General features: G+C 49.4%; 1 protein-coding gene and 1 long non-coding RNA gene across 4 annotated transcripts in view; one reads left to right on the forward strand and one right to left on the reverse strand.

Moving 5' to 3' along the window:
- Positions 1-293: 293 nt before the first annotated feature.
- On the reverse strand, positions 294-11,246 carry LOC139051958 (uncharacterized). The gene is made up of 3 exons (XR_011509630.1): positions 7,814-11,246; positions 7,387-7,682; positions 294-401 (listed from the first exon to the last, which is right to left on the reverse strand). It is a non-coding gene; the product is annotated as an uncharacterized lncRNA (long non-coding RNA).
- Positions 11,247-14,417: 3,171 nt separating this feature from the next.
- The window catches only part of TTLL12 (Tubulin tyrosine ligase-like 12), a 288,546-nt gene continuing 280,977 nt past the window's right edge, over positions 14,418-21,986 (forward strand). Inside the window, exons 1-2 of one of the 3 annotated variants that reach the window (XR_010564211.1) lie at positions 14,418-14,641; positions 14,763-14,798. Coding sequence is in view for 1 of the 3 variants with exons in the window: in XM_065431507.2 (XP_065287579.1) it covers positions 14,519-14,641; positions 14,763-14,798 (159 nt within the window). In the remaining 2 variants the exon portion in view is untranslated. The remainder of the gene's footprint in view (positions 14,642-14,762; positions 14,799-21,986) is intronic. The other 2 variants (XR_010564212.2, XM_065431507.2) reach the window with 2 other exon arrangements.

A 21,986-nucleotide genomic window follows, 5' to 3' on the forward strand; every position in this document is an offset into this window, starting at 1 on the left:
CAATTCTTGCAACATTTGGTCAAACTGAATGAAACTGGACAGCACAATTAGCTGTGTTCATCTACCATTTATACGACTGCTGCCCCGAGCATTTTTCCTGTTACTTTGCCTTTCGTTTCTGTACTATCAAGTTCAAGTACACATGTACTTCATCACTGTACAAGTAGAATGGCTTCAAGGCTTTTCCTGGGCATTCAACAGTCACTATTTATTCCTATAAACCTTCCTGCATGTGAAGGCAAAAGAAACTTATTAATTCATGCTGGAAGTATAAAAAGACAGGTATTTGCACAGAAAATGTTTATTTTGAGCACCGAGGTTCTTGCTGATGTAGATATGGTGCTGGCTCCCTCCTTGCCCGAAGCATGTGCTTGCTGTACACAGCACCAGATGATGGCTTCCTAGGTCAAAAGATCAAAGTGAAATAAGAGGCATTTTGTTTTAGCCCCGGAAAGAAAAAGCAGGATTGAGACATTAACATGTATAAAAAATACTTGCCTAAAGAAAAATTAATACACAAGCAAATTCACTAAAGAGGTTCACTTTCAAGAGCGAAAGTATGGTTACGATGAAAATTACAAGGAAGCTTCACTGCTCATTGAGGTTTCGGTTCAGTAGTTGTTGAGCCACGAGGGTTAGCATGCTACATCTTGCATACTATGTTTTGTAGAACAATATTGCACTTTGAACAATGTAGTGCCTATTTAAATGAACTGACAAGGAACGCTGAAACTCCAGGCTAGTTTGGTCTGCACAAGATATGATACAGACATTGTACTGCATTCATTTAGTGTTTTTGTCACTGATCTCGTGCACAAAGGTCATTCACACCTATCCTACATGAAATGCAGTTCTTTGAAGCTTCATCTAGTCCTTAAATTTGCTGCATGCTTATGTCTAAGGGAGTTCGTTTGGTTCCTGTTAATGTAGTACATCTAAGCAACTGTTATCAAATGCCCATAGTGTTCCCTTGCATGTACAAAACATTTTTGGCCCTTTCAATGCACAATACTCATTACATTTGACACTTGGGACTCGTGCAAGGCGCCATTTAGTATTATATGCTTGTCCACATCTGATAATACTTTCATAGCTGGGTCATTCCCATGCCAAATGCCTTGGTTATTACTGTGACCATCTCACACTTTTCCTTTAGAATCTTCTTGTCCACTTTTAAGGAAGCACCCCACGACACAATGTCTCCATCCTAGTGGTGCTATGGAGTTAACTTATGTGCTAGTTGTAGCAGATGACGTCAACTGAAGGCCACTGAAGATAAAACTCTCTGCGACAATTCCTTTTACACAAAAAATGCAAACGATACAGAATAGTCAAAATGTAGTTATCTGGCAAGACTGGCTGCATCCATCATCTTTGTTTGGCGCAATTCTGAGGTGGCTCCATGTTACAAGACGCTTGGCGATTATTGCCATGTGACTGTTTGGGACTCTATAAAACACAAGAATTGCCTTACTCCGGCCTTTCTCTTTGTGCAGCCGCCAAGGTTATTATTCGTCCAATCGCACCGTGTCCTGTTCGTGTGTCCATAGACTAAATTCTTCACCACATTGTTTTTGCGGTATTTCGTGAGTGACCCATGAACTCATCTTGGGGTGGGACTTCTTATCTTTGGCGTTTGCTTCTATCTCTTGTCGTCAGCGCCTCACACAACTGGATGATGCCACTGGCAATTCTCTTCCTAACCACGAAGAATGCATTCGTCTCGTCACCTCTTCCGATTACGTTCTTTGGCCACCTAGAGAAAAGATTATAGGTGTCAACTCCTGTAACATTGTGGATGGCGGCGTATTCATTCTACCCTATGACCATACCCTATCTCGAGCAATTCTGATTACCCCTGGCCTTATTCGCTTCTCTGAGGGGTCTGCATTGCTTACTGCAATAAACCAAATCGAACCCCAACTGTTGCCTCGTGGATCAACTGTCACTTGAGCTGTTGACACTCATGTCGTTGCAATTGTCACGAAGACAGCTCAGTGTGTTCTTGCGTCTGTTACCGTGCGCTGAACAAAATCGTGCGCAAAGATGTTCACCCCGTGTCACGGATGGATGATGCACTAGATTCACTCCACGGTGCTGAGCATTTTTCTAGCCTTGACTTTAGACCAGGCTACTGGCAAATACCGATGTCCAAATCCGACAAAGCAAAAACGACATTTGCTACCCCGGCTCTACGAGTTCAGTGCGATGCCTTTTGGACTCTGCAATGTGCCTGCCACATTCGAACGCATGATCGATAAGTCTTGTGTGGCTTGAAATGGAAAACCTGTCTGTGCTATCTCGACGACATTGTGTTTTCAACCATGTTCTCACAACATTTGCAACATCTTGATGAAGTCCTTGCCTGTCTTGCAAATGCTGGTTTGCAGCTCAACACACGCAAACGCGCGTGTGTGCGCGCGCGCACACACACACACACACACACACACACACACACACACACACACACACACACACACACACAAATGCAGTTTGGCCAGCAAGGCCATCAAAGTTCTGGGGCACATAGTCTGCAAAGAAGGTATTCGTCCGGACCCCGAGAAGCTTACTGCCATCCTCGAATTTTGTGTCCACTGCGTCAAAAAGACATGCACAGTTTTCTTGGACTTGCTTCTTCCGGCACTTCATATGCAACTTCGCTACACTTACGTCCCCGCTCCATCAACTCCTCCCCAGTAATGCACCCTTTGTTTCGTCCAACGAATGTGAACATGCTTTCCTGCTTTTGCAACATGCCCTGACGTCAGACCCAGTACTGCGCCACTTCGATCCAACCGCGCCCACCATCTTTCACACCGACGCTAGCAGTCAGTCTCAGTGCCATTCTACTACAATGCGACAACACATTCTGCGAACTAGTAATTGCTTAGGCTAGTCGTGCACTAACCAGTGCAGAAAATTACTACACCATAACCAAGCAGGAGTGCTTTGCTGTTGGGCCGTGCAAAAATTTCACCCTTGTCTTCATGGCCGCCATTTCACAGTTGTTACCGACCATAACACACTGTGCTGGCTTTCATCGCTAAAGAATTTATCAGGTCACCTGGGTTGCTGTGTGCTTCACCTACAGGAGTACGATTTCAATGTCACCTACAGGGCTGCAAAGAAGCATCAAGACATCAATGCTCTCTCTTGCTACCCTCTGCCGAATCATGACGATTCACCATAACCTCTCCGCGATTGTGTACGTCCTGAGTCCTCTTCATCGGCTTTACCCATTGTAGCCCTCGAATGGCTAAGACACAACAGCCCATCTGTCCTTGTGTCCCACTAACGCATCGACCCATACTGCTGAACTATTCTCCAACGCATGGAAGATTCTTCGTCACCTCCAAACGCCTGACTTCGTCGACAACTTAATCAATTCAAGCTGCACAATGGGGTTTTACGTCGCAACATTTATCACATCGATGGCAACAAATGGGTCCCGGTCATACCATGTTCTCTGCAATTTGAGGTGCTTGAAGCCTTTCACGATCATGCGACGACTGGTCATCTAAGCTACCACAAGACTTACAACAGAATATGAAGTTGCTGCTCCTGGCCTGGCCCATCTTCAGCCGTTGCGAAGTATGTTGCACCCTGCGTTCATTGTCAAAGCAAACCCAACAGCTCCTTCTGGCTCTTTACAACCTCTGCCTTGTCCCGCTTCGCCTTTTGAAGTAGTTGGAATAGACTTGTACGGTCCTCTTCCCATGACCTCACATGGAAATTGTTTGATTGCAACGGCCATAGACCATCCAACACGCTATGCGGAGACAGCATCTCTACTATCCTGGACTGCTGCTGAAGTCGCCGATTTCTTTCTACACAACATTATCTTACACCGCAGCGCTCCGCGCGTTCTCCTCAGTGACCGCAGCAGTCTTCCTCTTTTCTATCCTTACCGAAGTTCTGTGCGCCTCTAACACAATTCGCAAGACGACTTCCAGTTACCATCCGCAGACCAACAGCTTGATGATTGCGATGTACAGTCACGTGCAATATGAATTGCAACACCGGTGCCCGTGGTCGAAGGGGTTCCAAGGCTGTACGGCTGTGCAGACACATGGTAAGTTCCAGACCGAAACACAGCTTCAATTAGTGGTGTCTATTAAACTGCTATTTTGAATGTCAGAGCTGCTGCGCAGCCGTGGAGCCCCTTCAACAACGAACAAGAGTGTTGCAAGTCATATTGCATGCGACTGTACATCTACCCTGGCCACACGAACGGGGATGCAATCCTGTCGTTCATGACATTCGCCTATAACATGGCTACGCAACGTACCACTGGATTTCAACATTTTTTCTTCATCTATGGCTGTTCACCAAGTTTCATTCTTGATGTATCATTCCTTTCGACTCCTGTACCCCCATCAGTTCCTTTCTTGGAACAGCTTGTGTCTCGCCTCGCAGAGTGCAGACGCCTCGCCCCGCTTAACACCGACGTCTCCCAGGACGCTCGCAAGTTTCGTTACGACTCGACCCACTGTGCTGTAACTTTTTCTCCTGGTGACAAAGTTCTTTGGACTCCTGTGTGCGTTCCTGGCTTATGCAAAAAATTTTGCAACACTTCTTGCTTATGCAACACTTCTTGAATGCCCACACCACCGTATCGTCGGGCAGCGAGCACAACCTGCAACACCCATGTGGCCACAGTGACGAGAGGCGGCCTGCGCAGCTGGCCGGTTGGGGTCATCAGGTTGTCGCCGGCCATCCACTGATTATATTGTTCACAGACACGGTCTTTAACAGGCTTGTTGAGCACGACGTCCAGTGGCTGAAGTGTTGTCATGCCTCCCGGAATGACGGCGAGTTCCGTCCTCCCGTCGCGGAGTGCCAGCTTCAATCCTGCGGTCAAGTGCCCACGAAAGGCATCCAAGACGAGCATGCTCGGACACCGCAAGAGTGCCCCTGGTTGCCGATTCCAGACGGTCTTAATCTAATTGAGCATGAGGGCCTCGTCCATATAGCCCTTTTCATTCACGCGAACGACATGCCGTGGGAAAGCCTCTTTCGGCAGCGTCTTCCTCTTGAATATTATGTATGGGGGCAGCTTTCTGCCATCTGCAGTACACGCGAGCATCACCGTGAATGCTCGTTCCCCGTAGAAAGAAGCTCGACTTCTTTTGTGCCGCGTTCGCACACTGTGGTGAGCGACGGCATGTCGAACCACACCGGCATTTCATCAGCGTTGCCGATCTGTACCAACATGTAGCCATGCTGCTGCCGGAGACGGATAACATAGCGCTGGAATTCGACCAACTTGTCCTCGTATGCCTCTGGCTGCTTTTGCCAGATTGATTTGCGGTGTTGAAGTGCGAATCCCTTGCGTTGCATGAAGCGACAAACCCAATAAATGGAGCCCTTGAATTGTTCCTTGGGCAGTCCGGATTCTCGGGCGATCTCAATAGCTTTGATGCAGATGAGTTCTGCTGTGACTGGCAAAGATCTGGCACGATGCTCGCGGACAAAATCCGCCACCCTGTCTTTGAGCTCCGGGTGCACTGCGCCATAGAATAAAGAACTTCGTCAGAATAAAGAACCGCGCAGCGCCCGCGAGTTGGGCCGCGTCGGTCACCAAGGGGGCGATAACAATGTGGATGCGGAAAGGTCTGCGCTCCTGCATGCTGCCAGACGACTATTCATGCTGTGCCAAGGGCCGGTATGTAAGTCAAGGGGTGAACTTTTAGTAATATTTTTGGGAAAAAACCTCAACCTATATTCCGCACTATACGGTACTCACACTGCTGGAGACATATGCCGTGGCCGAGAACCTACGGCTTCCCGACTACTCGGGTGCCACCACCTGTGCCACACGCAGTTGCACTGCGGCACCCTGCCTAGATGGAGTCCATAAGCCAGGAAAGCCACGCACGGCAATCTATGTCCGCAGCACCCTGGCGCGTGCTGTTCTACCTGTTGCTGACATCGCCGGTGGCCCCTTGGAGTCATGCGCCGTTGTGGTACGCCTTGGCAGCCAGGACACGGCTGTGGCGAGCATCTGCATCCGTCCAGGAAAGCCGTGGGATCCCTCCAGCCTCATCCAGCTGGCTGTTCGCCTTGGTGGGCATGCAGTCCTGTGCAGTGACTTCAACGCACACCACACAGATTGGGGAAGCCGCAGCTGCACCCGCTGAGGCAAAGGCCTCACAGATGCCATCAGCTGAGCTGGCCTGCTGACCTTGGAACACCAGGGAGCCCACCTACGTCTACCGCAGAGCTCGCACGGCCACTGACCTCTCCCTCAACACTGAGCAGTGCTCCTACTCCTGGGCCACAACTTCGGACAAATGGGGGTCTGACCACTTCACTATTGTGATCAGCCCCAGGTCTGGGAGAAGGCCTAGGTCAAGAACTTACGTCACAGACTGGTCCCTGTTCCGGAAGCACTGCAGCAAGTTGGACGATGGCCGTGACTTCCTGAGCGCCATCGTGGATTGTGCTCAGGCTGCCACCATTCAGTGCTCTACCCAACCAGATACCCCCGCTCCGGACCTCCACCTGCTCAACATTCGTGCCTCCAGGCACCGTATGGAGCGTGGAGCAATCCGGACGGGCAAGGCAGAGCATTGGACCGAGTACAGACGTGCAGATGCCCGCTGCAGACGCCAAGCCCGGCGCAGGAGGAGCCTCTGCTCTGCCATCGAGGGCAGGTCCAGGGGACCCCTGGCTTGGAGACTGCTCAAATCCCTCACCAGCAGGAGAGGAAGCCTACAACCTGTCCTCGCCGTGGCCATCACGCTGAGCATCAGCGAAGAGGCCCTTGCGGAGCTCCTCGCCAACCAGTTTGCGCTGGCTGTACCACGCACTGCAGCCATCCTGAAGGTAGGGCAGCCTTCCGTCAGCCTGCCTAGCTGCCTGCACAACCACCACACAGGGTCTTCGCTTCTGTAAATGGCCTGTCATCCAGTCTTGGGAGCCTGGCCTCACAGTTCATTGGCCCAGAAAGCAGTCCGAGCGCTTTTTCGCTGCCTGAGGGCAACAGACTTGAGTGCCCGACTATAGACATCCTACACTTAAGTTCTCTCCCTTCCTCTTTCACTCCCCATTCCCCTCCCCACGTGTAGGGTAGCAAACTGGACTCAGCCTGGTTAACCTCCCTGCCTTTCCGTCTTCCCTTCACTCTCACCACCCAGGGTGGCCATCGAGCCAGGTTATGGCTATCTACCAGGACCCGCTGACGCTGCACGAGCTCCAAGCATAGCAGTGCACCAGGAACCTAAATGCTTCGCAACCTGGCCGCCAGCGAGCAGCTGCACCTGCTTGACTGCTTAAACATCTGGCAGTCAGGGCAGGTGCCGGAGTCATGGCGCACAGCCTACGTGGCCCCCATCCTGAAGGCCGGCTGAAAAACGTGAGCTCCTATCGGCCAGTCTCACTCACCTCTGCTGCTTGCAAGCTGATGGAGGCCATTGCTTTCTGGCCGATGAACAGATAGGCTTCCGGCGGAGCTGATGCAGTGCGGACTCCATCGTGGACGTGGTCTCCACACTGGAAGAGGCCAAGGCCTGCGGTGACGCCGTGCTCCTGGTGCTTATCGGCATGAAGGGGGCCTTTGACGGCCTGCCCTATCCAGTCGTTCAGCAGGCTTTGGACCTATTTGGTAGAGGGCGTCCCACAAGGATCAGTGGTGAGCCCTTTCCTGTTCAACCTGGCTCGACTGCCTGCTGTCCTGCAGACTGACCCCCACAACCACGTGAATACCTCCATCAACGCGGAGCACATCGCCCTATGTGTGCGAAATCCACCACACAGCAACAGCAGTGCGCGCTCGGCTCTGCAAAGAGCCCTCGACACCGCCGCTGCTTACCTGAGCTGCATTGGCCTTGCCATCTCGGCAAGGAAGACGGAGGCCATGCTGCTCCACCCAAGAGCAACCGCCGGCTGCACAGCTGCAACTGGAAGGCGACCTTGAAGTCCGGCAGTGACGTACCCGGGGCTACACGTTCATCACCGGCTGACCTGGCTGCCTGCTGTCAAGACCCTGCATGTCCAGGTCCTCCGGGTCCACAAGGCAGTCTCCCAGCTTGTTGCCCGAGGACAGAGCTGCACCACTAGGTGGGCTCTGCGGCTGTACCATGCAGTAGCCACCTCACGCCTGCGGTACGTCCTCCCACTCGTGGCACTACCACGTGCCCGTCTCAAGAAGCTGGAGCTGCAGCATAGGGCCGAGATTAGGTTCTGCCTGGGCGCTCCCTGCAGCTCTGAAATCGCTGCAACCTTGGCCGAGGCAGGAGCATGGTCCCCATCACTCCTGTCACAGCCCACATTCTACAATCAGCCACAGCTGTGCACATCGCTGAATGACACTGCGTTCAGGAATATCGGTCACATACCGACCGCACACACAACCCCCATCACATCTGCACTGAGCATTACGCTGCGGAGAAAGCTTATCAGTGAATGGCTACTGACAGCGCAGCGAAATTTTGGTTCTAAAGCAATTTTTCCCGACCGTGCAATGAGGCCGCAATGCGAGACCGCAACGAGGCCGCAATTTGGTGACTTTATTCACTACCGCCCTTAGCCGGCAGATCTGAACCATGCATCAGGAATGTGCATTTCCATTGGGGAACAATAGAAACTCTTATTTAGGCTAAACAAGCGCGCGTACGTACGTACTTACATGCCGCACTCGGGACATCTGCCATTCAAATATTCTGCCATGTAGCAGCACCGTAACCAAGTAATGTTACTGTTACGTGCTTCTGACAAAGACTCTAAATAACTCTGAAGGAGCGCAGTTCCGTGTAATATACGTTCTCTGCATTAGGACACTGTAGCACTGGCTGGCCGGTGTGGCGGTCCCTGCAATGCATCACAAAAGCTCGTGAGGAACCTGGCTATAAGGTATCATCACAGAACACCTATATATGGCATCATGCAGTCGAAAGATTAGCTACGCGTAGTAGATGCTGTGATGTTATTGGGCCGGATCACTCCAGAAAAAGGGAGAAGCAGCACGCCAAAGCAAAAACACACATCAGACATGTATTGACGTACATAACACGAATAATGGCACACACGCGTCACAATGTCCCAAAATGCCTCATAGGCGACATGCACTATATGTATCGGTGGATTACGATCGGCCTACAGTTCCGGCGGCAGCTTGTGTCGCCGTGTCTTAGACCTCGTTGAACCGATGCCGGCCAGCGGGGTCGGACAACAGTGTAGGACGGCCGGGTCGGACAGCTGGGTCGGACGGCCGGGACGGTCGGCCGGGTCGGATGGCCGGGTTGGACGGCCGGGTCGGACCGCCTCGCGGCGCTCAGGTAGCCGGCCGCAGTCACCGGGTCGCGTCCACAGCTGGCGGGGTAGCCCTGTGGCCGCTCACCCGAACGCTCGAGTGCCCTGGTTCCGGACCGCCAGCACTCCTGGACCAGTGCCCAGCGGAAGAGCGGGGCGAGGTAGCCTCCCAGCGGGCGACAGTGTTGCTTCAGGTGTGGCGTATTGGCGCGGCCGGCGATAGCTCCTATGGGCCAGACGCCCAGCGAGGAAGCTGCTTTCCGTCGACCGCCGAACCTCGCGCACTGCTCACGCCACGAGCCACGGGCCACACTCTCGCGCCACGCTTTTTGAGGCGCCACTGCCGGCGCTCCCAAATTGGTGTCGATGATGATGATGGTCCTCTTCGCCACCGCACGGCGCACTGTCTTCATATGTTTAGGCTTCGCACTCCCGCGTACCATATATTATGACAATACCCCCCTTTTCGAGAAAGTTGTTTACAACTATTCTAACACATGGACGCGGGATGAAAAAAGAAAGAAAAAGGAAAATTGTCATGCACTTTTGTCCGATTGCTCATATGAGCACACAACACACTGTTCACAGGGCGTTGCGCCCAGTTAAAGTACTAACACACAAGTCTATACTAAACACTAAGCGCTTGAGTGGTCGCATTGTCTAATCACATTTTGATATACGAACAGGTGACCACGTGTGACTCTACTCAAGTAGTCAGCTCCGGCATTGTCACAATCTTTCATATAGTCAATAGTAAAAGAAGACTCCTGCAAAAGGAGACTCCAACGCAACACTCTGTTGCTGACGTTCTTGGCGTGCTCCTCTGTGGGCTTGGTTTCGCTGGCCTGGTCTCCGGTGCTTTTTCAACTTCGGCGGCCTTTGTGTCGGCGTTTTTAAAACTTCAGGACCGAACGAACTTGTCGCATTCTTGCACGCACACACAAACACACATTGACGAGGAAGTGGAGCGGCCTGTACTTTCCCTTTAGCTGTTGTCCTTTGGCACTTGTCGCACGACTTCACAAAGCGTTTTACGTCTCTGTGTACATCTGGCCAATAATATTCTTGTAGGATACGATTGGTTGTTCTCCTGATGCCGTTATGCCCTTCTATGATGCTTTCATGTGCCCCTTCTACTAATGTGTGTCTGCGCTCAAGCGAAACTGCCCCCTTTCACTGTATTTACGAGTGAATCCTGGCAGGCTCGCCAGTTTGTGATGTTATTGGGCCGGATCACTCCAGAAAAAGGGAGAAGCAGCACGCCAAAGCAAAAACACACATCAGACATGTATTGACGTACATAACACGAATAATGGCACACACGCGTCACAATGTCCCAAAATGCCTCATAGGCGACATGCACTATATGTATCGGTGGATTACGATCGGCCTACAGTTCCGGCGGCAGCTTGTGTCGCCGTGTCTTAGACCTCGTTGAACCGATGCCGGCCAGCGGGGTCGGACAACAGTGTAGGACGGCCGGGTCGGACAGCTGGGTCGGACGGCCGGGACGGTCGGCCGGGTCGGATGGCCGGGTTGGACGGCCGGGTCGGACCGCCTCGCGGCGCTCAGGTAGCCGGCCGCAGTCACCGGGTCGCGTCCACAGCTGGCGGGGTAGCCCTGTGGCCGCTCACCCGAACGCTCGAGTGCCCTGGTTCCGGACCGCCAGCACTCCTGGACCAGTGCCCAGCGGAAGAGCGGGGCGAGGTAGCCTCCCAGCGGGCGACAGTGTTGCTTCAGGTGTGGCGTATTGGCGCGGCCGGCGATAGCTCCTATGGGCCAGACGCCCAGCGAGGAAGCTGCTTTCCGTCGACCGCCGAACCTCGCGCACTGCTCACGCCACGAGCCACGGGCCACACTCTCGCGCCACGCTTTTTGAGGCGCCACTGCCGGCGCTCCCAAATTGGTGTCGATGATGATGATGGTCCTCTTCGCCACCGCACGGCGCACTGTCTTCATATGTTTAGGCTTCGCACTCCCGCGTACCATATATTATGACAGATGCACATCAAACGCAAAGACGAAGTATACTTACGAGAAGCAAAAGCCCGAAAAATAAGCGATCCACCGCTTCGTGCACTCCGAGCCTGCCATATTCCATATTATGCCGCCAAAAAGGCCGAATGTGACATCACGGACGTGAAAAAACAAAGACCGGATGTGGCGTCCCGGACGTGACGTTTGGGTGAACCTAACGCTTGCGCTGCGTTCACCGGGTGAACGCAGACACTTTCCTTTTCTTCCACCAATCCTCCAATCGCCTCTTACTGATGTCTATTGCGGACCTGTTTGCTTTACCACTGCTCCCGCTGAACCCAAGGGCTTCAAGGAGGCCAGTGGTGCCTAAATCGACCGCTGGATAGATGTCTTCACATTCTAATAAAATATGCTCCGTCGTTTCCCTAGCTTTACCGCAGCAAGCACATGCTTCTTCTTCATTCTTATATCTCGCTTTATACGTGCGTGTTCTAAGGCATCCCGATCTCGCTTCGAAAAGTAATGAGCTTCCCTTTGAGTTATCATAAATGGTTTCTTTCCTAATTTCGTTTTTTCCCCTTAAGTAGTTACTCATGGCAGGTTTCTTTTCCATTGCCGCCACCCATGAGATTAATTCAGCCTCTCTGACTTTCCGCTTGACCTTCTTTGTTGCTGTGTTGCCCACCCCACAGGCCGCATACTTGCTGGTAAGCTTCCTAGTTCTTTTCCTCCACTGTGAATGGATGGATGGATGGATGTTATGAGCGTCCCCTTTGGAACGGGGCGGTGGCTTGCGCCACCAAGCTCTTGCTACTATGCTGCCTAATATCCTACCTAGGTTAACCCATGAGAACAAAAAAACACACTATGAACTACCACGTCCAAATTTTCTGATACCCTATTGCGAACTGTGCTTTTGTACGTCTCCGTCCTTTGTCGTTTCCCTACTTTTCTTCCACCAATCCTCCAATCGCCTCTTACTGATGTCTATTGCGGACCTGTTTGCTTTTCCACTGCTCCCGCTGAACCCAAGGGCTTCAAGGAGGCCAGTGGTGCCTAAATCGACCGCTGGATAGATGTCTTCACATTCTAATAAAATATGCTCCGTCGTTTCCCTAGCTTTACCGCAGCAAGCACATGCTTCTTCTTCCTTCTTATATCTCGCTTTATACGTGCGTGTTCTAAGGCATCCCGATCTCGCTTCGAAAAGTAATGAGCTTCCCTTTGAGTTATCATAAATGGTTTCTTTCCTAATTTCGTTTTTTCCCCTTAAGTAGTTACTCATGGCAGGTTTCTTTTCCATTGCCGCCACCCATGAGATTAATTCAGCCTCTCTGACTTTCCGCTTGACCTTCTTTGTTGCTGTGTTGCCCACCCCACAGGCCGCATACTTGCTGGTAAGCTTCCTAGTTCTTTTCCTCCACTGTGAATCAATGTTTTGCCTGTACAGATACCTGAACACTCTCCCAGCCCATTTACTTTCCTCCATATTCCTCAGCCGTTCTTCATACTCAATTTTACTGCGAGCTTCCCTCACTTCAAAACTAGTCCAGCCCATATCCCCTTGCACAGCTTCATTTGTAGTCTTCCCGTGAGCGCCCAATGCGAGGCGACCCACTGACCTTTGGTTCCCGTCGAGTCCTGATTGTACCCCTGATTTAAAGCAAACAACCGCATTTGCAAAAGTAAGTCCTGGAACCATTACCCCTTTCCACATACCTCGGAGGACCTCGTACCTATTGTATCCCCATAGCGCTCTGTGCTTCATTATGGCTGCATTTCTCTTCCCCTTGACTGTTATGGTTTTTTCCTGTGTTTCCATATATCCGTTGCCTTCGTTTATCCATATACCAAGGTATTTATATTCTGTTACCCGAGGTATTTCTTGGCCCTGTATCTCCACTGTCTGTTCACTGTTTTCATTGAATACAATAACACCTGATTTTCTAACACTAAATTTCAAACCTAAATTGTTGCCTTCCTGTCCACAAATATTAGCCAGACGTTGCAAATCACTTTGGTTGTTTGCGAGCAACACAATGTCGTCTGCATAAAATAAACCTGGGAGTTGCTGCTCTATTACTGTACCTGCATGCCTGTTTGTATGAGAGATTAAACCCGATATTACTTCCTTCTAGCGCCCTCTCCATCCTCACCATGTACATCATAAACAGCAGCGGGGATAAAGGGCACCCCTGCCTCAGTCCCTTGTTGATATGAACTTTCTCCGCGCTCCTCATCCCTTCCCATTCAACGCAAACAGTATTTTCTAGGTAAATCTCTCTCAAAAGCTGTATACAATCGTTACCTAAGCCTTCCCCTTCCAGAATATCCCACAAAATGCTGCGGTCTACGTTGTCGTATGCTCCTGTAATGTCCAAAAAGGCCACATACAACGGTCTGCTTTCTGCTTTTGATATTTCAATACACTGAGTAAGAACAAACAAGTTATCATCCAAACGCCTACCTATTCTAAAGCCATTCTGAAGCTCTCCCAAAATGTCATTATTTTCTGCCCATGCTTGAAGCTTTAATTTGATTGCCTGCATTGCTAGCCTGTATATTACCGATGTAATGGTCAACGGTCTATACGAGTGAATTCTGTCTTTCTCCCCCTTACCTTTATAAATTAAATTCATTCTACTTTGTCGCCAACTGTCTGGTATTCGTCTATCTTTTAAAGTTTTTTCAACTGCTTTCACGAGAGCTTCCTTACTTTTTGGTCCCAGTTCATTTATCAGCCTAACGGGAACCTCGTCTAGCCCTGTGGCTGTGCGCTTAGGTATTTTCTCTTCCGCTTTCTTCCAGTTTAAATTTGTAAGCACTAGCTCCTTTCCCCCTTGGGTCTCTTTCATGTAAGGTCGGCCAGAAATGCTGCGGTATTCCTGATGTCTCTAGCTGATTTCGATGGCCCAACACAAACTTTTGAAACTCATCGACGCAGTTTCTCGACAGCATGGTCGCACAACGTGCTTCGCGAGGCGTGCGTCTGAATGTCGTACATAAATCCCTCACGTGACCTCATCCTACGTAGAGACCACGACCTACTGGACCTCCAGACCTGCACCTGTGAATCAAAGGTTATAAAAGCGCCACCTACGGCCGTCGGTCGAACGAAAGTGGGCGCAAGCTGCTCCCATCAAGTATATCCTCCTTGGCTCCCATAGAAGCCGGATATCTGTGCAGGTCTAGAGTTCCAGTAGGTCGTGGTCTCTACGTAGGATGAGGTCACGTGAGGGATTTATGTACGACATTCAGACGCACGCCTCGCGAAGCACGTTGTGCGACCATGCTGTCGAGAAACTGCGTCGATGAGTTTCAAAAGTTTGTGTTGGGCCATCGAAATCAGCTAGAGACATCAGGAATACCGCAGCATTTCTGGCCGACCTTACACTGGAAGCTTCAAGAAAGTGTGAGTCAAATGTGGCTTTTTAAAGTCTTCTTCTTTCCCCGCGCTGCGCTGTTTGATCGTTGCGCGGGTCAGTTTATAATATGTTGCGCACCACGCGTGTGCGTGTTTTCCTGTTTCGCAGGTCTTCGACGCTGGCGAGACGTTTCAGATTGTGCAGGTATGTAAATTGATCGTGCGTTTGCTTTTACAATTCCTGCGATGAGTGTGCGACTGGGTTTTTATGCGAGCTTTCATACGCGCGATCTTATGTTTTAGGTGTCATCGGTGGCAGTGCAGTTCCGCGGAGTTTTGTCAATTTTATCAGGCGTCTTGTGTTTCTTCAGCAGGAAAACAGCGCAATGCGAAGTGACAAACAGCGCTTTCTAGGCATCGTGCGCTAAAATAACTGTGGTATGAAATCATTAAGACAGGCATGATATTTTTTTTTTCGCAAGGATTCAAGTTAACGAAATATGCAGGTGCACGGGCGCGTCTTGTATACTGTGGAACGGCTCAAAAGATCAGTCGTGAACGCTCATGTCCGTGTACTCACCACAGTGGCGAAATCATCAGAAAGTAGTTCACAACCATACTGAACACAGCACAATGTCAGGTGGCTGGTACCTGCTTTTGCGAGTGCATGAGTTCATTCTCGCGACGCCCATTTTGTTGATGTCACGAAATGACTGCGACCAGAGCGGAAGATTATTGCATCCAGTGGCGTAGTAACAGGGGGGGCCGGGGGGCCGTGGGCCCCGGGTGCAAGGGGCCAGTGGGGGAGGGGGGGGTGTCACATACGTCTGAAGACACCCGGAACTTGATATCCTCGCCTTCCTCGACTACAGCCTACAGCCGGGGGGGGGGGGGGTGACAGAAGACCTATGGGCCCCGGGTGCCAGACGACCTAGCTACGCCACTGATTGCATCTCTTAGTATTTAGATGCTGCTGAAGACGGCACTGGTTTCAGTAGTACTGATGTTTCAGTTAGTTCATAGTTATAATACATTCAATGATCTGAAGATAGCGAGTACATTAATACACATGTACACCACAGGCACTGCTGGTTACACTTTGCACTGATTGCGATCTGTTAACATCTGCATGTGAGCCATGGTCTAATACTTTCTGTTGCATGGCCAGACAGTGTGACTTGCATAACTGTATTCACAATGCAAAATAATTTATGAGCCACACAGCTGCAGCTGTCAGCCATGCTTGTAGTGCTAGTGCATTTGTGTCACCGTTGACTTTAGCAGCATCAGGGGGCATGGACTCACCACACCTGAAGTTCTTTATACATAGTTTTCACACATTACTTCCAGTCCGTTCTGTGAGCATGTCTGCCAGTGCCTGGTAACTTGTTGTACATAGCTACTCGTGCTTGGTTGATCCATGTTCCTGCTCACAACATGCTGATCCGCACAATTTTTACTGCTGCTCAAGAAGTAACATTGTCAAGAAGCCAAACTATGCAAAACCAGACATATACAGGTAATCAATGTTTACCAAAAGTGATAACAGGAGTACAATCATGCAATGCTGTTGGAAAAAAGTGTCTGTGGCTATTTTGGATAAATGGGAATCATTTCTAGAAAACGTATTAATTCTTTCCATATTTAAGAAATCGACTCGTGGTTGGTGGCAGTGGAAGGCATGAAGACAAAGAACGAAAGGCGACAGACACGGTGCAAGTGCCTTGTTATCTCGTTTTAGTTCTTGCATTACCCCTAACAAGGAATGTAAACTAATTTGCCCATTTTCCCGCTCTGCTGAACACATTGAGATATTAAACCAAAGCTAATATGGACCTAACTAGTTTATGTCCAGTAACGGCAGTCGTGCCGTTACACACGGTACACATGGTATACACATGGAATATTCGCTGCACGCCTAAATGTTGTGGGGCTGCTTGTGCTTCACAACACAAAATATTCGCCCTGATGGAAAGCAGCAAACACATGATTTAAAACTTATGTTTCCCACAGATGCACACTCGCAGGCAAAAAAAAAGTTTGCATGTGTGGTTGAACCTGCGCTACAAGGAATCCATGGGGGAACAGACAAGCTTGAATAATGAAGCAAATAAGATTTCACTATCGCTTGCAAAGGAACGAAAATGGTTTGATTTACTCATCTTGCTGAGAATGTGGTGAGACCTGATTGCAGCTGCTTCACTGTTCTGTTCCTGACCAAAAGTCATTGTGAACATACAACAATACGCAGACAGCACCAGTTAATTACACCAGCAATTACAGACAACACTTAGTAATTATAATCATATCCACATACATTGTGGCTGGCAGCACCTCTGGGTCTGAAGTTGCATCTGCACCAACAATTAGTTTGCATGGGTCCACACGATCGCACATTTCGCCTTTTTGTTTAGTGAGCCCATATTAGCTCCACAAGCCTGTCCATGCATGAAGAACAAAATGTAGTATTTCTAACTTATGCCATCACGCAGCTACTTAGACTGCAAATGTGTGACGTGTATGTGTCGAAGCGTGAAGAAAACATGTCAAGCCTGGTACCTAGCAATTTAGTATAAACCCCATTAAGCGATTTTACATGCGACAACTGATGCGATAGAGATGGCTGTCGTGATTGCTCGTCGCCTACAAGTCATAATCCATGCAAACAAAGACGAGCGACGTCTCCCCGATGTTACTGGTAGGAGGGCAGCAAATACGTGTCAAAACTGGCTTTATTAATTTAAGTTGATGTGTTTTACTGCAAAAAGCAGAATAATGTATTTCTGAAGGTCTTGGAGTAAGTTCTTATCCTTGCACACATAAAAATTAAATCGTTTGCTCGTCCCGTGTGACAGTCTGTAGTACTTGAGTGATGTACATCAAGTTCCGACTTTGCACTATTAGCTAGTCTCTCATAGCAATCCCATGCAATGATCGATGAATTCTGGATTTCTAGAATCGAGCGACAAGACCAAGCAATCTGTTCAAGCGGCGGCCCATGTCCTCACTCGAAGCCGTCACGCGTCGTCGTCGCGCACAAAATTGCTCTCATGGGGTTTAGCTTTTATGTACAATGTCTGCTAGAGCAGACAACGGAGGTGACATCCCGTGCAAACGATGTATGGGTATCATTAGGCAGCTGCGGGCACTTATCTAGCCAACTTTTCCTTAGATCTGATTATATATATATGACAGAAATTTGCTGCACATTATCATGCACTGAAAACAGGGTGTCTACCAACCGGGAAAACCGGGAATTCTCAGGGAATTTTAACAGTCTGGAAAAACTCAGGGAAAACTCAGGGAATTCGTGCTTCTGTCAGGGAAAATTAGCTGTAACTTTATTGAAAGGGAACGAAAGTCGTGTTAATGCTGGCTCCAGTAACAGAGGAATCGCAATGAATCGTCATTGACGCCGTGTCATCGGCACGATGTATTGCCAGAGTAGTTAACGACCGATTTTTCCAGACGCTTTTTCGGACATGCCCGATAATTTGCACGGCTTTGTGGCACCACCACGTACTCTATATAGTAAATGTATATTGCCCTGACTGCAGGTCTGAAATGGCATTAATCAAAGCCGCCACCGCCGCCATTTTGATTATCTCGCCGCCCCGAACTGGCACTATCGCACGCAAATCCGCCGGCAGCCGTGGCCACCACCACGCAACGTTAGGCCTAGCTGCTTCTACGTTCGCTGTTAAGCTTCTTGCCGTGCGGTGCCGTGTTTTTCATTGAAAGAATTCGCCGCTGTCAGCAATGGCACCAACACCACGTTTGTAATCTTCGCCATTGGCTTCGAAGTTCGCAGGTCACACACAGCGCGTTTTGTAATGACAGTTTCCGAAAGCTAGCTTCGCCTCATTACAGCAATGTTAGGCGGTGAAGCTTACAAGCGTGTGAAGGGGCAATTGTCACGGGACACATTATGTATTCCTTAAATATACGCGCGTGCACCCTCATCTCCTGTCACAGTACGAGCACTGATATGCCTAGTAAGTGTACTGGCAGGCCTTAAGAACTTTTGCGGACGTGCCTGTTCCAATTTTAGCCCTCATAGGCAGTTAGAGACATGAATTCATTTTTTTCGGACTGCCCGATTTTCGGATGTTTTTGCGGCCCCTAGGGAGTCCGAAAAATTGGACGTTGACTGTACAACTGACCAACAAGATGCTTCAAATGATCCATGGGGTGAACGTGTGGCAGAAGGAGGATGAGAACAGGAAGGACCGACGTCCTGAGGAATTAACGGGAAATGAAGCGTCCCACCACTTCTTTGAAGGAGCTTGAGCTCAAAAAACAAAGCGTTGGCTGATGCCGAGATGCAGGTGTCCTTCATTCAAACCAAAATAAGCCATTTAAAGCAGTGAAACCCTACACTGAGATGTTTTGTACGGGCATAGAGTATGTCATTGTCAGGACAGTTGAGATTGACTTCCCAGCTGCTGAGAGAGAATCTTAGTTGTGACAAAGTTCAGGCCTCATACCGATGAGCTTGCTATCAGTTGATAGAAATAGCTCATATTCAAAAAATATTTACTTATGTATGCATCTCCTTACACTCGTATTTGAATATGTTCGACCCAATTTGCAATGGGTTTTATCATTTTTTTTCACTGTGCATTTTACTAACACCTTCCTTCTGTTTTCTTTTTAAGTAAAATAGATATTACTCCTTACTATTCAAACTGGATTAAGTCATTTTTTTTTTTGTTTCAACATGCTTACTAGAGAGTGACAGCATCGGGCAACATGGTGTCAGCCTGTCTTGACATAAAACAAAGTTCTGGCTCATTCAGGGAGTTTAGCAAAAGTGCTCACGGAAAACCTGGAAAACTCAGGGAATTTGGAAATGTCAGCTTGGTAGACACCCTGTGAAAATGACATACCTAACGTCATTCATTCTGTGAAACACAAGTGTGCCCCTGACCTGGAAATTGTTACCCCGCAGGGGCGTCTACGTCAGCAGGCGTTTGGTGTGTTGCGACACCACATAGCTGAGCACATGAGGGTTCGACCCTGCCACGTGTAGCCATCCGTGGCTTAGCCAGGTTGGGCCCGGTGGTTACCGTTGTCGTCGAATTTTCCAATTTTTGCTTCCAGTAGTCTATGCAGAAGCATAGCGTTCTGTCTTTCTTTTTTACAAGAATGACCGGAGACGACCATGAGCTCTTGGAAGGTTCGATAACACCGTCTTCAAGCATCTCTTTTACTTATGTCCGAATCGCTTTGCATTCTTTCGCCAACACGCGGTGGGGCTGCTGATGTATCAGGTGTGCGTCGTCGCATGTGATGATCCTGCGCTTTGCGATTGAATCCTGGCGTACCTTAGACAAACTTGTGAAACATGCTCGGAATTCAAGCAAAAGCTTGCACAGTGCGGCCTGGTCTTGCGATAGCTCTGAATTAATTTCGATGTTACCCAGTGATTTGTCAATCATCCCCACTGCTTCAGAGGCAAAACATTCAACCATGTTCTCTATTTCGTCGGCAAATGCAATCGAAGTACTGCAGAAAGGGTGTCAATGCTTATTACTGAAGTTAGTGACAAGCAACAGAGAGCAGGCATCACTAAGCTGTAGCACACTCCTAGCCGCACAAACACCTTGGGTCAGTAGATGTGATAAGTTACTTTCTGTGACCACTTCGTCGTCACGCATTCCACCACACATAACTTCGACGCTGACACTGGCTCGTGGAGGAAGCATAACGCTTTCGATGGAAACACGAAGGGCCTTGTCATGTCGGTTGTCGTCATACCCGTTGATTGTTTGGTTGGCTGAGAAGGCGACTCCGCCTCCTCATGGGTCAATAACAGTGCCGTATTCTTGCAGAGAGTCAACCCCGGGAATGACGCCACGGGAGCATTCCTGTAGGGCAAGACAGCTGGCCATGAATGTCGATCCTCTAATCCAAACTTTAGTCGTGCAGGTTCCCAGTGGAGTAACGACATGACCACCAGCCGTCTGAATCTGCGAGCCATGCGAAGGAGCAATATACTTTCTTCAGTAACATAACCATCTTCCCACTTAAGATAGAAAAGTCCGCACCGGTATCCACTAAAGTGCTAACCGTGTAACCGTCGATCACCACCGGTATGTCAAGCGAAAGCTGGTCATCCTGTTCAGCTTCGTGAGGCTTATAGCACGTGAAAAAGACAAGGACGAAAGGAAGACGTGACACACACAGGTGCTAGTAACTTGCAACAATCTTTATTTCGAGCAAGGGACCCATACATATATACAACTTTTTCGCATACATCATCATACATGCGCTGTTTGCAAAAATTTCTTACACACCATTGTGCAGGTAAGCTAACTCTTTGCGTGAAAGGGCAACTGATGGTTTTGACACACAGTTATCCCCAAGCCTATCAACCATTTCTGCTTCTATAATTTCACGAGTTAACCTTCCTCAGGCTCTTCCCACAATGGAGCAGTCTCTGTATGCTGGAGCACACGTCGAGTGGTCATCATCATCCACTCTGGCAACAGCGCACTTGCAGTGCCTGCATCACACAGAGACTGCTCCATTGTGGGAAGAGCCTGAGGAAGGTTAACTTGCGAAATTATAGAAGCGGGAATTATTGATAGGCTTGGGGATAACTGTGTGTCAAAACCATCAGTTGCCCTTTCACGCAAAGAGTTAGCTTACCTGCGCAATGGTGTGTAAGAAATTTGTGCAAACAGCGCATGTATGATGATGTATGCGAAAAAGTTGTACTATATATGTATGGGTCCCATGCTTGAAATAAAGAGTGTTGCAAGTTAGCGCCTGTGTGTGTCACGTCTTGCTTTTGTCCTTGTTTTTTTCGCGCTCTACAAGCCTCATGATGTCTTACCAACAAGCCCAAATCACTGCATTACATCTGTTCAGCTGCAGTTGACACAGCTGCAGCTGCGGTGCCCTTCCTTGTTCGTGTCCATCGGAAATCTTCAGCATGTCCACTGCCAGCAGCCTTGCCCCCAAAGGTCGCTGTAGTTTGTTTTCCCAGCGGGACTTGGCAATCGTGCACTCGAATATAGCTAGGGCGGTGGTGAAAATTGCCTTGGCGATGGCTAGCATGACTGTTGTCCGGTAGGCAGTGGCGTGCGCTGCTGAACCAGATAATGTTTAATATCCTGGGGTCGTTAGCCAGGTCGGGGTGGCGGCCAGTAGGCAGAAAAGTCTAGCAATCCGAGACGTCAGCATGGGCATTGGTGGTATGAATGATCTGCCTCACTGCAGTAGAAGCATAGAGGACTGCGGTCCGGTGCGCGCCAAACATACGACTTCCGAGGGGTCATGCCTCGATCATCGGAATAATGCACTGGCTGCTCTGGTTGAAGCAAAACAGGAGGAGTGGCAGGCAGAAACGCTAGAGGTGTGCATTGTGCAATGTACTGTACCGATT

Source organism: Dermacentor albipictus, unplaced genomic scaffold, assembly GCF_038994185.2.
Source record: "Dermacentor albipictus isolate Rhodes 1998 colony unplaced genomic scaffold, USDA_Dalb.pri_finalv2 scaffold_16, whole genome shotgun sequence".
Classification (NCBI taxonomy): domain Eukaryota; kingdom Metazoa; phylum Arthropoda; class Arachnida; order Ixodida; family Ixodidae; genus Dermacentor; species Dermacentor albipictus.